The sequence below is a fragment of the Manis pentadactyla genome, chromosome 10 (assembly GCF_030020395.1).
Source record: "Manis pentadactyla isolate mManPen7 chromosome 10, mManPen7.hap1, whole genome shotgun sequence".
NCBI lineage: Eukaryota > Metazoa > Chordata > Mammalia > Pholidota > Manidae > Manis > Manis pentadactyla.
The window spans coordinates 14,577,081-14,591,794 of NC_080028.1; the positions used below are offsets into that span (position 1 = coordinate 14,577,081).

The window sequence follows — 14,714 nt, forward strand, 5'->3', positions numbered from 1 at the left end:
CCTGAGCCTCCCAGGCCGTCAGAGCAAGAAGGATTTGCTAAGCATCCAGGCCAGAGCCTTTACACTCTGACAATCGAATCCTTTTCTCAAATGCACCTTAAGCAAAAATCCAATATATAGAACACAGAGGAAAGAGTAGCAACTCTGGTGAAGTGTGTGTAGGGGGTGGTGAGAAACCTCCCCACTTGGGGTCCCCAAGGCCCTTTACAGAACCCTAGGTCACATGAGCGTCCAGAGGGAAGTCACTGACTTGGCCTAATCCCCTCAGTTTATGGATGACATACTAAGGCCATTTTGTCTTCATCCCCTTGAGAAAATACCCCACGCCTCCTTCCGGCTCATTACGGTCAGTGTGGTTCCCAGGGAGCATGTTGGTGCTGCGTGTGCACTGGGCTTAGCACAGTCGCAGGGCTTGCAGGCAGAAACACCCCGATAGTTGGGGGGCACAGTGGTACTATTTTGCCTGACCCAGCTGGTCACACCCACCTCCTACACCCCTTCTTTGCTAGACCTTTAGGACATTTCTGTTTCTCCTCCTGACTGGGGGCCCCTTCTCAGTCTCCTTTGCTCTGCCCAGCCCAACAAACGGCTCCGTCCTTGATCCTCCTGCCTCTTCAGGCTCATTCCCTAGGTGATCTTGTCCTTTCTCAAGGTTTTTAAAAATCACCTGTGTGTTCCTGACTCCCAGATGTATATCTCCAAACCATCCTCTCTCCCGAACACCAGCCATGACTGTCTAACTACCTCAATGACATCTCCACCTGGGCGTCTGAAAGGCACCTCAAACTCAGCATGTCCCGAAGTGGACTCCTGATCTTTCTGCCATTTCCGCACCTGTTCTTTCTTCAGCCTTCCCCATCTCCACGCATGGCAACTCCAGCCTTCCAGTTGTTCAGACCAAAAACCCGGGAGCCATCCTTGACTCTCTTCCCCTCACGCCCACACCCAGCATATCCACAACATCTTCTGGACTATTCCTTTTCCTTATGACCAAAATCTAGTCGCCTCTTGGCCCACCTCTACTGCCACTGCTCTGCTCTGGGCCCTCACCACGTCCTGCCTGGATTACTGTAAGAGCCTCCGTCTGCACACTGGCCTCCCTGCCTTTACCCTGCTCCTCAAGAGCCTATTTTCAATCAGCAGCCCAAGTGATCTTTTTAAACCCTAAGTCAGACCTGCAAATCCATACTCTTGATCCACTGCAAGGGCTTCCCCGTTACAATAGCTTATGAGGACCTATCCAACCTGGTTTCCTGTGACTCTCTGCTTTCGCCTCTTAACCCTTTTGACTCATTCATACTTCTGCACAACAGTGGCTTCTTTGCTGTTCCTGTCTCAGGGACTTTGCACCGGCTGTTCCCTCTACCTGGAACACTCTACCCCCAGGTACTTACACAGATAAATCCCTCACCTCCTTCCTCTCTCTGCACCAATGTCACCCTCTCAGTGAGGTGACGCACTAACCACACTTTATAATAACAACCCACCATCCTCAGCCCTCCTGGTCCTCCTCGCCCTGATTCTTTCCCCCATAGCAGGTATCATCTTCTAACGTGTTATATTATTTACTGGTGTTATATGTGTTGTTCAGAGTCCCCTCGCACTAGAATTCCAGCTCCATGAAGTTCAGGATTTTTGTCTGTCCATGCACTGATGTATGCTAAGTGCCAAAAACCATGCCTCCTATACTGTAGGCTCTTAAAAAATATTTTTTGGATGAATGAATGATAAATTTTCAGTTTACAGAAATCTTTGACATCCGATGATTCCTTGGAGCTTTGAAACTTACTTTTTTTTTTTTCAGGTGAGAAAACGAATCCAGAGAGATTGAATCACTTGCCTGAGATCACAGAGCTTGTTCTATGGTGGGCCTCATGCCCTCTTCTGACCTTAAACTCTCAGGTGCATCTTATCCAGCCACCCTGCTGCCAGTCTCTCCAAAGCCCAGGCCCTTCTCAGCTCCCTCCTGCTTCTCCAAACTCAGACGTGCCCCAGCTTGCAGGCAGAGCACACAGCTGCTTACTTTCCCTGAGAAGCATTAAATGAACTCATATGTTGTGTATAGGGACCATGTGACATAGACAGAAGCTTCCAGCCGAAGACCCTCCAGAACACAGGAGGAACACTGAGATGCTGCCCCACCCCTGGCCTTGTGTTTACACACATATCACAACAACTGGACATTCCCTAAGGAATGGGGAGGTTGTACAGTTAGCAGGGAGGGGAGAGACACCTTGCTACCACAAAGAGGCTCTCCTTGCCCTTTCTTAACAACCATGGGCTGAAATGTGAGGTTGCCAAGTATACCTTAATAACTGCTTCTAGTCTCCTGCTCAGAAACTTATTTCAGGCCTAAACTGCAGAAACAACTACAGCAGCTAGTTGATGTCTGCGTCACCCATAATACTAAGAATTGCATGTATGCTCATGATTCTGCTTTTGCACAGCCTACCAGGAAGCTCAAGGGCAGCAAATCCTGATTCCCAGGGCTTCAGACTCCAAGACTTATACCAGCGCCCCCCTGGTTCCCAGGCCTTAGGACTTTGACTACCTGCTTTTCCTGGTTCTCCAGCTTGCAGATGGCAAACTGTGGGACTTTCTGGCTTCCAGAACAGTGAGAGCTGATCCCTGTAACAAATCTCCTCTTATACATACAGCCTATTGGTTCTGTTTCAATGGAGAACCCTAATACAGTGGTAAGCAATAAATGTTGGCATTGACTATTACTAAGTGCTGGGCTTTACTGTTTTCCAAAGTGTTGCCTCATTTGATACTTGCAACTCCATGAATACCAGAACCTGGTATTATCATTATTTCCCATTCCTATACGAGGAGACCGAGGTTCAGAGAGGGCAGGTGGCTCTCCAAGGTCACACAGCATGTGTACACCCTGCTAGGCCTGAGCTGAAGCCTTCCCACTCACTAGAGGGCTCAGACACCTCCCTGTACCCCCCTCCTCCTCCACTGCCCCCCACAGGCTCCCAGCTGCCCCAAGTGGTTCCCCGTGATGGGGCCATCAGAAACCGTGAAATCGCCAGCATCCTCTTGGTCTGTTCCGTGATCCAAAGCTCTCATGCTGGGAGAAAGGAAGCCTCAGAGCAGCGGCAGGACCAGGTGGAGAGGGTAAGGGGTCAAGAGGGAAGAGAGGCAGGGCCCCTCCCCGCACACCTGGCTGCTTGGAACAGAGCCTTTGACCTCTCACATACACCAGCCTGCCCCCGCGATCTGAATGAGAAGCATCAAGAGCCTTCTCTTCCAGCCCTGAACATGGCGGATGCAGAATGGAGAGCGCAGGAGGAGGAGTGGGGGAGGGCTTCTCAAGAGAGAGGAACAGATGCAGAATTCAGAGAGGCTGACACTGACTCCGGGTGGGATTCCCGGCCCTCCTCCCGCTGTCCGCCCTGATGACACAGCTCAGTATGCAGAGGAGAACCGTAAGTCTTAACTCCCAACCCAATCCCAGGCCCCCTGCATGTCCGGTGCCTCAGGGTCAGCCACAGCCACCCCGGAAGCATAAGGGAGGGACAGCTGGACCTCCCGGACCTCACCCCACGTCCTGAGGAGGCTTTGTCCTACGGACCCCGTGAACCTCTTCTAAGCAGCTACCTGAGGCTGCAAGCTCCGTGAGGGCAAGAACCATGTCTAGTTTTGCTCCCAAGGGTAAGCCCAGGCCCTGACCCTCAAAACCAGCAAAGAAAAGGCTACAAGGGGCGGAGGGATTTGCCAAGGGGTGAGGTGCGGGGAAAGCAGGGCCTGCTCCCCAGTACTTGAAATTCTCAGCCACCACGAGCACAGGTGATTTGTGTCTTCATGCTTCTCATACACATGCGGAGCCCCTGGGTGGTACTGTGAGCTGGGATCAGAAAGAAACGGTGACAGCTGCTACCCAGTTAATGCAAGCAACCTCCACCTCCGAGGCAGGCACTGTTTTTCAAGGTTTCAAGCTGCCTCTCTGATTTGCTCGCAGATATTAATGCACTGGGGAACTGTTCATTTGATTCTGCATTGTGCACACCTGATCTTTACAGTAATTGCTCTCGTTGGCTCAGCCACAAGTTAATGGGGACCTCTGCATGCTTCCAAACTGGCATTTCTTTTACTGTGAGATGTATAATAAGAACCAGGAATATTACAGCCAGGTTGTAAATTAATATCCAAAACTGCTGTCATCAACCCAGCCTTGCACCCCATTCTGCCTCCCAGGAGCCATCTGGTTTGGAGGAAACAATGCATCACGGGACAGGAGACGGGCTAAGAATCCAGAAACCTGGGATACTGGTTCCAGCTCTGCCATGGGACCTTGTGATCTTGGGCAAGGCTGTCCGCTCTGGGCCTCAGTTTTCCCATCTGTAAAATGTGAGATTGAAACAAATGCTCCCTAGGGATGAGATGTGGCATAGGTGAGAGGAAGGTACAATTTGAAATTCAGACTTGAGTTCAAATCCCCACTCTGCGATTTATTACCTTAGCGACTCTGGGCAAGTTACCAAATGCCTCCCAGCCTCATATTTTTCTTGTGTAAGATGGGGATGATGATAATACCTAACTAGCCTTCCCACATTCACTCATCCCTTCTCTCCTGTCTGCTCCCATTTCGCAGCCTACATGAGCTTTTTAGAACACAAATCTGATCACAGCATTTCCCTCCTTAAAACCCTTCAACAGCTCTCCAGTGTCCTTAGGAAAAGACAGACTTCTTAATCTGGCAGATGCTTGGCCCATCCTCTACCCAGCACCCCACACTTCATTCTCCCATTCAGCCACACCAGCCACTCTCCTTCTTATCATGCTCCCTTGGGGCCACAGGCCCCTTGCACATTCTGTTCCCATTCACAGAGTGCTCCTCTACCTTTTCAACCAAATGGGTCATGCTTCAACCTCACTCAAGGCTCATTTTCCCACTCCCTTAGTGAAGGCTTCCTTTACTCCCAATTACATCAAGAGCCTCAGTAAAGACTCACAGTCCCATGTACCTCTCACCTTCATAGCAACTGTTACAGCTGTAAATTTACATTTACATGATTATATGATGGAAAAATAAGTCAGCTACAGGCCCACAAACTCTATGAGAACAGGGATCATGTTGCTTAACATCTAACACAGTGCCTGTAGACAAAGTCATAATGAATGTAATAAAATCTAACAATGCCAACACTTATTAAGCAATTTCTACATGTCAGGCACCTCCCAACAGCCCTAAGAATTAGGTTTTATTATTATTCTCATTTAACAAAGGGAAAGACTGAGTCACAGAGAGGTTAGGTAGCTTGCCCAATATCATACAGATAGTAAGTGTCTGATATCAAACCCTGGAAGCCTGGTTACTGGAAGACTATTTGAAGCCTTTCATTCAATAAGTGAAACAATTTAGGGGGCAGATCTCTTAGCAAGGAGACTGGCACATCTTAAGCACTTGATAATAACAATAACTGTTACTAGACACTGAGTATTTATGATGTGTCCAACACTCTTCTAAGAACTTTTACATGAATTAATTCATCTTTTCCTTCTAATGACCCTGTGAGGGAGTACTGCCATTATCCTCATTTAAGACATGAGGAAACTGAGGCTCAGAAAGATTAAATGGCTTGCTCAATATCACCTGGCTCACAGGTGTGGAGCCAGAATTTGAACCTTGGCCCACTACCTCCAGGGCCTGGCAAAACCCCCAGCTCTGTGATTCTCAGGGAAGACTAGGACAGATTCTCCAATACACCACAGATTCCTGCATTCGGTTCTAGTGAGAAGGCCATGCTCCTTCTGGCACTGAGCCAACCCAACTAGGCAGAGTACCAACAGGGCTGTCTGCTGGAGACCACAGGGCCACCCACTGCCCCAGGGCCTCAGCTGAGGAGTTTACCTTGCAGCCTCACGGATGGCTGGGCAGTGACTCACAGGGCAGCCAGGAGGGGGATGCCAGTGGGGGCTAAAAAAAGACCTGCGACCACATATTATACCAAAGACAATCATTGACTGTGACCACCAGCACCAAGGCAAGCCCCATCCTCCTCTCTGCTGCCCCGGAGTCCTTCTGGGATTCTCTCAGAGGCTCATGTGAACCAGATTTTACCACTGTGCTGTGGCCGTATGGAGCACAGCTTCTGCAGTCTAAATCCCAACCAACTCTGCCCCTTAATATCTGTGACATCTCAAACCAGTTGCTGAACCTCTCTGGGTTAGAGCCTCAAAGAGGTTACACTCCCCAAGACCCACTTCAGGGGTGACCAAGAAAAATAATAGATGAAGAAAAAATCCTCCCACAGGGCAGAGCAAGTAGCACAGAGAACAATGCATCACGAAATTGCTCCCAGAGAGCATAATCAGGGCTTCAGCTAGGAACCTCACCCACTCACAGGGCACAACCACCCAGTGCTTGCTTGGCAAGGTCTGGCAAACTACTAAGGGCCAGTGACTTCTGTGCATTTTCCGCAACTCTTTTCCTAGTCGGAGTTTCACCGTGACTAGACTGCCCTGCTTCAATAAGGTGCATAGATGCGGGAAGGCAAATAACATGTCTCACTTGGTTTATGGGTCCCTGGACCGTAAGAAGCCACATTCAACCCCATGGACAGGACTAAGCCTCACCAAAAGATCTTGAACTTTAAGTTGGAAACAGTGATTACCTAGCACATGAGTTTCCTTGTGTGAGGAAAGCGACTGCGTACGAGAAGGACATGCACAGATATATGATGGCCAGGGAGCCACTGAGACATCTGGCCAGTGACATAGGGGTAGAAGTGATGTAGGTCCCTTCCAGGCTTAGCCTGTAACACCTTTCTTAAAAACATGCACACTTTCTTCTTCCACCTATCGTCTGGATGAATGTCCGAGGAAGGCTCTGAAGGCCTTCATGATGGAGAAACCAAAATCTCCATCAGTCTTGGTACCTAAATGGCTCTCCTGCCTTCGCCCACCCTGCTCCTTTCCCAGTCAGATTTTACTGAGTAAGAAATGACTGACCTTCTATTGGGTTAAGCTCCTGAGATTTAGGGGTTGTCTTTTATAATAGTTAATGTAACTGTAACAATTATAATATACAGAGCTCTTAAAACAGTGCCTGGCCCATAATAAACACTATATAAGTATAGCTTTTATTATTACCATTCCCATTTTATAGATAGGGACACGCAAGTTCTGGGAGTGTCTGACTCCAGAGTCAATTACCATTTTATATTTACCTCTCAGGAGATGATAATCCAACTCATTTTATAGGTGAGTTTGGTACCTGGCTCAAGGTCACAAATAATAATGGGCCCAGAATTAAGGCCTTTCCCCACACTGAGCCCAGGTCTCCAGATTAGTCCTTCCTTGTTTTATTTTGTTGTTATTTTTATTTTATATTTCATAAAATACTACTTACAAATGCCCCAGCACTGAACTGGCAAGCCTGCATGGTAAACCAAATAACCCTCTACTGACCCAAATTCCAAGTTTTAATTTACATTCAGCCAGTTAATTAAAAACGTGCTCTGTGAGCACAGACATTGCTACAGCTCGCTCTTGAGATAGCCTTTGCTGTTCTTCGTAAGAAGCTAGGTTTCTTCCGTGATGTTTTTGTTCGGCACAGCAACACTGCACCGTGGAACAGCACCACCAGCGCAGGGACAGGAAAACTGCTGAGTAGGCATTTAGGGCAGAACCACAATCTATGGGGCAACAATAAAGCAAAAGACCTGAAAGTCATCCTATCCACCACGCCAGGGCTGGTGAGGCAAGGGTTCCTAGTGACCAATGTTTATAAAATGTTGGGGATCCATGAAATGAAAGAGACTATTCAAAATCCCCCAAATATTATCATCAAAAAGTCTGAATCATCTGTTTTTTAAGGAAGCCATTAATATCAAGGGCCTACAATGTGACAGGCCATGTTCCCATACTTGAGCTGACTTAATCCCTTTAATCATCAGATGCGGTAGGGTTGGAATGGCTTCCTTTTTTACGTTTCTTTTTTCTTGTTTTTTTTTTTTAAGTAATCCTCACCATGCAAATGAGAAAACCAAATTCAGCAAAATTAAGTCATTTGCTAGAAAGTGGCAGAGCTGAAATTCAAGGTGAGCTCTTCCTAAGTGTAAACTCCTCTTCCTTTCATCACACCACACTGCCTCTTCCAGGCTTCCCTTCAAATTCTTTCTGCATTTAAAATAAAATTTCATTCAAAGATGCCAATGGCTTTTTTGGAGAGTATGTCTTTTTTACTGAACTATATTTTGCAATACAGTGAAGCGCACATTTCTTAAGTTTACATTGCAATGCATTTTGACAAATACATATACCTCTGAACACACACCCCCCATCAACATAAGGGACATTTCTACCACCACAGAAAGTTCACGAAGCCTCTTCACTAAAGATGACTTTTAAACAAAAATACAACAAATAAAATGAGCTACTTACTTTTGACCAAAACAAGGTTTTTGTGACCTTGACGGTAGGGCTGTGCCCATGGGGTCAATCCCTGAGGTGGGTGGACTGAATTCTTTGATTTGGAGAATATCAGGAAGAAGGATCCAGTTAAAATTCTGCACCCTGCAGGCTCCATCCACACTGAACACATGCAGATGAGCTGAGACAGACATGAGTGATACCTGTGCCTAGACTATCATAACTACCGTCACCAGTTTGGCCCCTATTGTGTATCAGGCACCAAACTGTAACACCGTCATCCACATAATTTTATTGAATATTCATAATTATTATTTCTGTTTTAAAGCTGGGGGGATGGGGCTCAGAGAGGTTAGGTAACATACCTAAGAACACACAGCTAGAGGTTGGCAGCTTTGAAATTCAAATCCAGGAGGTCTGACTTCAGGGGCCTTTACAAATGTTGATTACAGATGTTGATGGGTGAATTTTAAATCCCAAAGATTTAATGGGCCAGTTAATATTCATTCAACAAACAGTACTCAGCATCTACTAAGTGCTAAGTGCTGTGCTCACTGACATGGGAGGAGATACAAAGATGAATAAGATACAAGCTTGCCACATTGCAATGGGGAGTCACTTTAAAGCAAGGTCAGAGTCAGGACCCAAAGGATGAGGAAAAGACATGGGTTAGGCCCGCATCTGGGGAGTGGGGGATGGGTTACATCAAGGAAGGCTTCACAGAGATGCAGGAAAGATCATCACTGAGCCAAGTCCTCAAATATGAGTGGAACTGGCCAGCCCTGAAGGGGTTTAAGGTAAAATGACTAACACATGCAAAGGCATGGGGAAACACTTCTATCTGCTCCTTAAGTTAGCTTTAGCAAAATCAATCCGAATTTTAAAATCCCACAGAAATGCAACACTCACTGGGGTCTCTTAGCTGTTAGCCCCAGCTCTTCAAAACAGATGAAAATGCACTTAAAAGAGAAAAAAACAGCCCTGAAGAGTAAAACAGTCACCACAAAGTTCATGCCCTAAGCCCATGCATGTGATCGGTCCTAGCCAAGTATCTTTGGTTTTCTGAGTTGGGTCCCATGTGATTAGTTTCATGATTCCTCAGGCCATGGCAGTTTAGCAGCAGCAAATTAGAAGAGTGGACAGGTGCAGAGATGGCAGTAAAAAGTAGTAACCAAGGTAGAAGGACTTGAAAAGATGACTCAAGAAACTCAAAAATTAATGCTTCTTTCAGGACAGCATTGTATAATATTACACAACAGCTTGTTCGACTCAACAGGCATCTAATAAGCTCCAACTGTGTACCGGGCTCTCTTAGACTTGGCCAAGAATATAAAAACATAAAATCTAGTTCACTTTGGTAGGAAAAAAAGGTGTGTAAGTTGAGATGGAAAGATATCAGGCTGTGAAGGGTGGCTGTTCAACTGTATAAGTAATGAAGGGCAAGTAGGAAGTCTGAATGCAGGGAACTCATCTGTCACTAAAAAGCAAGATGCTTAATTACTTTGTGCCTCAGTTTCCTCCTCTGTAGAATGGGGATGATAGTAGAAAGGGAATGCTGAAGATCAAATGGGTATATACAGGTAGTAATGGCTGCATGTTAGCTGATACTACCACAGTAGTTGTTCAGTCTCTAGATTTACTAACTGTTCAATAAATATTGATGAACAAGTGAATTCACAAATGAGTAAGTGATGCTACTGAGAGAATAAAATCGATTATGTAAGGCATGGCCTTTATAAGGCTTACAGATCAGAGAGACTGCCATGCAAAATAATTCAAGAAATAGGTTTGATGTTTAATGTATGTTTCAGATATACCTAAGAAATTAAGTAGTCATTCCTTAACTCTTCTGCTTAAATGACCTGCCATTTTAAACAAGCCCAAGGAAAAATAAGTTCACAATGAAATTACAGTATATCTCAGACTAAGAGATGGCTGAAGGGGCCCTGAAATCCAGGCGCTAAGCTCTGGGGACTGGGAACTGCTACGATGCCTGCAAACCCCAACCGCCACACACTCACCCTGCCCAAAACCAGCTCTGTGGTTTTCTCCTTCCTGAAATTATACTTACAGGGAAAAGGATAAACACAAAAACTATCTTTAAAAGACGTTGAAGATCATAAAAGTAAAACCAGTGTGAAAAAATATAAAGGCTACTAACGCAGACAGGGCTACAACAGGACCCCGGGGGTGTATTATTTATTTATCTTGGCCCTTATCTTACAGATGAGTGACTGAGGTCCAAAAAGAAAAGCGAGTCAATTGAAGTCATAACTTGAAGAGAATGGCAAAGACAGACGTGGAGTTGCCCGCTCGGATTCCCAAACTGGAGCCCTGTAAGGGCTCCTTCGGCCCAAACGAAACACTGAGGGAGCCGTAAGGGGGGGAGGGGTGGGTACAGTACCAGCAGGGGGTTAACGGTTGGGGCGGGGGTGGGCAGTAAGGAGTAAAGGACGATTGTAATGGGGGAGCTAAGAACAGGGGAGGTGGGTGAAGGCCGTGGCAAGAAAATTAAGCCCCTCTTGCGCTTTTTGTGGGGCTAGGGTTCCAAACAAAGAACAATCCAGTCCAAAACTGGATTTTGCAGGTGAGCCCTCCCCCTTCTAAAGAAGCCCACACAAAGACCAGTGCCTTCTACCAGGTTTCCATCTATCTCGGTCGGGATTTCACACGTGTCGGGTGGGGGGCAGGGGGGAATGGGCCGCCTCGGGGATACTCTCTCTTAAGGGGTTTCGCCCTCGACTGGCAGCAGAGGGCGGAGAGCTCTAGCAAAGGGATTCCGAAAAGACTCGGGGATCAACGCGGAAGTCGTGATCCCACCGCCCCCAACACACACATGGTTTTTGCTCCTTCCTTCCCCTCCCCCGACGATGATCGAAGCCAGGTGAAGGGACCAAGAGCCGAGGGTCGGTTTCCAAGGGACTTCTGCTGGAGCCCCGCTAGCCTGCTCGCTCCTGCGCACATTCATATGCGCACTGACATGCACACGCACACACTTGGCACCCCCACGGGCTGGGCCGCGCCCCCGCGTCTCTCCTTCGCCCCCCGGGGAACCGACAGGCAGCAACATGAATGAAATGTTGCCCAGAAAGACTGCATTTCAGCTCCAACCACGCAATCTCAGGCCAAACCGCCGAATAAGTAACAAAGTTTTATTTCGCTTTCACAGTCTCCAGTTACCCTTCTACCATTTCCTGTGGAAAATTAAAGCTTTGAAGTGCCTAGCTCCGGCTTTGCAGACAGGCAGGAACGCCGGCTAGAGCTTCGAAAACAAGAGCCCCCGGCCCCACCCCCTCTGCCGCCACAACTGCAGGTTCAAAGCCCACCCAGCGGGGGCCTCCAAAACGGGGGTGCGGGAGGGAATGACAGAACTTGCTGGAAACGACACCCTAAGGTGACAGCCCCCTCCAGAACCCCGCCCCCCTCCACCCGCCCGAGTCCCCGGTGGCGCTCCTTAAGCCAAGTGGTGACAGCTGCAGCTCCCTGCCACAAGAAACCTTGAGGAGCAAGAGGGAAGATCTGGGAGGTCGGACTGGGGCAGAGGTGTGTTGTCCAATGCGCAGCACACAGATCTGTGTGCTCTGGCCCTCAAACACTGCCCCGGAAAAACTTGGGACCTGTAAGTCTTCCCTTTGCACCTTCTCACCATACACACGTGTCTCCCCTACGTCTCTAGGCCAAACGAGCTCCCAGACGTTCTGCCTATACTGCCGCGGGGCCTCTCCTCCCGTGCACACCCGCAGCGTACGCGAGCGCGCGGGGAAGCCCTCGAACCCGGCGGTGGACGGAGGAACGCGCCTCCTGCCCATCTGCAGGGAACCAAACCCGTGCGCCTGTAAATCTGGCATCTTCAAGGTCAAAAAAAGCAGGACCCGGGCAGAAATACGTCCTGGGCGTAAATAATGGAAACCTGCCCCACCCACCAGCCCCGACGGTGTTAGGTTCTTCCCACAGGGAGCCGCTGCTGCTCCCCGCGCTCTGGAACTTGGGACCTTGGGAGCCGCGGAGAGTGCGCGAGTCTAGAGCTCGGTGGGGAACAGACTGGATTCCGGACGCCTCCAGTTCGGCGGTCCCCTCAGAGTCTTGGGACAGCAGCGGGCAGCCGGAACAACACGGGAGGGGGGCGCGAGACAAACTTGCGACGAGAGTTAGTATCAGGTTTGGGTGGGAGGAGGCGGCTTGCGCGCAGCCACTTACCGCTGGCGTTCTTCCCGCAGATGAGGTGCTGGTAGGGCTGCAGGAGCCCCCAGATCTCCGAGTCGTTGTTGACCGTGTGCTCCAGAGTCTCCACGGTGAACTTGGGTGCCTCGTGGAGTGCGTGGTGGTGGTGATGGTGGTGGTTGGCGGCGGCGGCCGGCGGGGCTGCAGAGGCCGCAGCCACTGCCGGCGGGGCGCAACAGCTGCTGCCCCCACTAGCGCTGCTGGCTGCGCTGCAGGGGCCGCCGCTGGCTGTTCCCCCTCCGGGCGCCTCCCGCTCCTTATCTGCCGCAGGGGCCGCGCCGGGGCCCGGGCCTGGGCCGGAGCTGGAGCCCGGACCGGGGCCGCTGCAGCTCCGGGGCAGCCCGGAGGCCACGACCCGCGCATAGATGTCCCGGAAGAGGCTCTCCATGCAGGCCGTCAGGTAGATGGCGGCATGCTCGTGGATGCGCAGCGCCACGCGGCTGTCCACCATCCAGCGGTACACGCGGCCCACTGAGAAGGTGAGGCCGCAGCGCGCCGACTTGCCACGGCCCAGGCGGTCGCCGCCGGCGCTGCTCATGTTGTAGAGGGACAGCGCTGCCAGCGCGGCCGCCGTGCAGTGCGCCGCCAGGCCCCAGGACAGCACTATCTCCATGGCGCTCTGGATCTCGTACTTGGTGCACTTAGCGAAGCGCAGACTGAGGCGCTGCGCCTCTTTGGCGATGCGTACCAGCGCCCGGCTCACCAGCGTCGACAGCTTGGCCAGTGCGTCTTTGGGCAGGCCACCGGGGGCCGCCGGGCCTGCTCGGGGATCCCGCGAGCGCAGCAGCAGCGCCTCCAGCTCCTGGAGGGTCCAAGGGACCTCGTCGAGGTCCGGCAGCAGCCGTGAGCAGTGCTGGCCGGCGCAGTCCAGCCCCTCGGAGTCTTCCACCAGGGCAGTGTTGACGGTGTCAAAGCTGTTGTGCCGGCTGTGCATGGAGTCAGCTAGAGGCGGCCAGCAGCTCCCGCCATACGGGGACGCCGGGTGCGAGTCGGAACAGCACAGGGACAAGTTGGAAGAGCGCACCGAGTCCGCCGCGCCACCATAACCCGAGTCCAGCGTCAGATCCTCCAGCGTCCGCACCACGGGCTTCTTACCTCTCCTGGCCATCGCTGCGCCACTTCATGCTGCAGCCGCCGGGGAGTCGAGGGAAAGGAGCAGCGGGCAACGGGGCGCGCGTGGAGCCGAGCCCGGGCCGCCTCGGCTCACTTTTCCACTAGCGGCTACTACCAAGTGTTACCACTTTGGGCAGCCTCTCCGAGCCGCCGCCGCGGGAATACACAGAGCAGACGCCGGAGTCATCTTCCGGAGCCCGTGCCAAAGCTGGGGCACACTGAGGAGAGAGCCAGGCCAGGAGGGAAGCTCACACGCGGACTCGCCCCTTTCTTACAAAATAAAGTGACCCGCTCCTCCCTGGGCCGGGCTGGGAGCAGAAGCCGCCGGGCACTGGCCTTGGTGTTCGTAAGATGGAAATGGACCCAGACGCCGCAGCAGCAGCTCTGCCGGCTCCCGGTTCCCGGCCCGGGGTTCTCTCGGCGTCTGCCCGCCCCGCACCGAAGCGCAGCAGCTACCGCGGCGGCAGCAAATGCGGCCCAACCCCGCAAACCACTGGCAGCAGGCGGGGCGGACTCATGGAAAGCAGGGCCGGCGGAGAGCCAATGGGATCAGAGAATGCTAATTACCTCTCTTCCCCGCCCCCCGCCACCGGCCGACCCCCCCTTTTCCTCAGCTCCACGTAGCCCCGCCCTTCACACACGCCCCCAGCCTTGACCAAGGCTGCAGGAACTAGGGAGCAGCCATCTGGGAACTGGGGGGCCTGCGGGAGCGTGGAGTAGCGGATGCTGTCCCCCTGCTGCATTCCCTGACCCTAAGGCTCTCGGCTTTGGTACCAGAACGGGAGGGTGATAGGTTGGACAGGTGAACCCCCCAACCACCGAGGTGTGCTCCCCCAAGCGGTTCACAGAGTGTCGGCCTGGGTTCGCTTTCTGCCTGTGCGTTTCAGATTTCACTTTCCTTTTCTCTTTAAAACACGTAGCCTGTTTTTTTTCTCCCACTCCCCTCCCTCACCTGTGGGTCCCCAGACCAGTGCGGCCCTCTTTCAGCCCCAGTTTGC

At 51.1% G+C, this 14,714-nt stretch overlaps 1 protein-coding gene across 3 annotated transcripts in view; it reads right to left on the reverse strand.

The window, feature by feature from the left end:
• ABTB3 (ankyrin repeat and BTB domain containing 3) overlaps nucleotides 1–14,214 on the reverse strand; it is a 287,710-nt gene extending 273,496 nt beyond the window's left edge. The window contains exon 1 of one of the 3 annotated variants that reach the window (XM_036891316.2): nucleotides 12,580–14,213. In XM_036891316.2, the coding sequence (XP_036747211.1) occupies nucleotides 12,580–13,711 (1,132 nt within the window). In that variant the 5' untranslated portion in view covers nucleotides 13,712–14,213. Of the gene's footprint in view, nucleotides 1–12,579 lie in introns of all 3 variants that reach the window. The other 2 variants (XM_036891314.2, XM_036891315.2) reach the window with 2 other exon arrangements.
• Nucleotides 14,215–14,714: the final 500 nt, after the last annotated feature.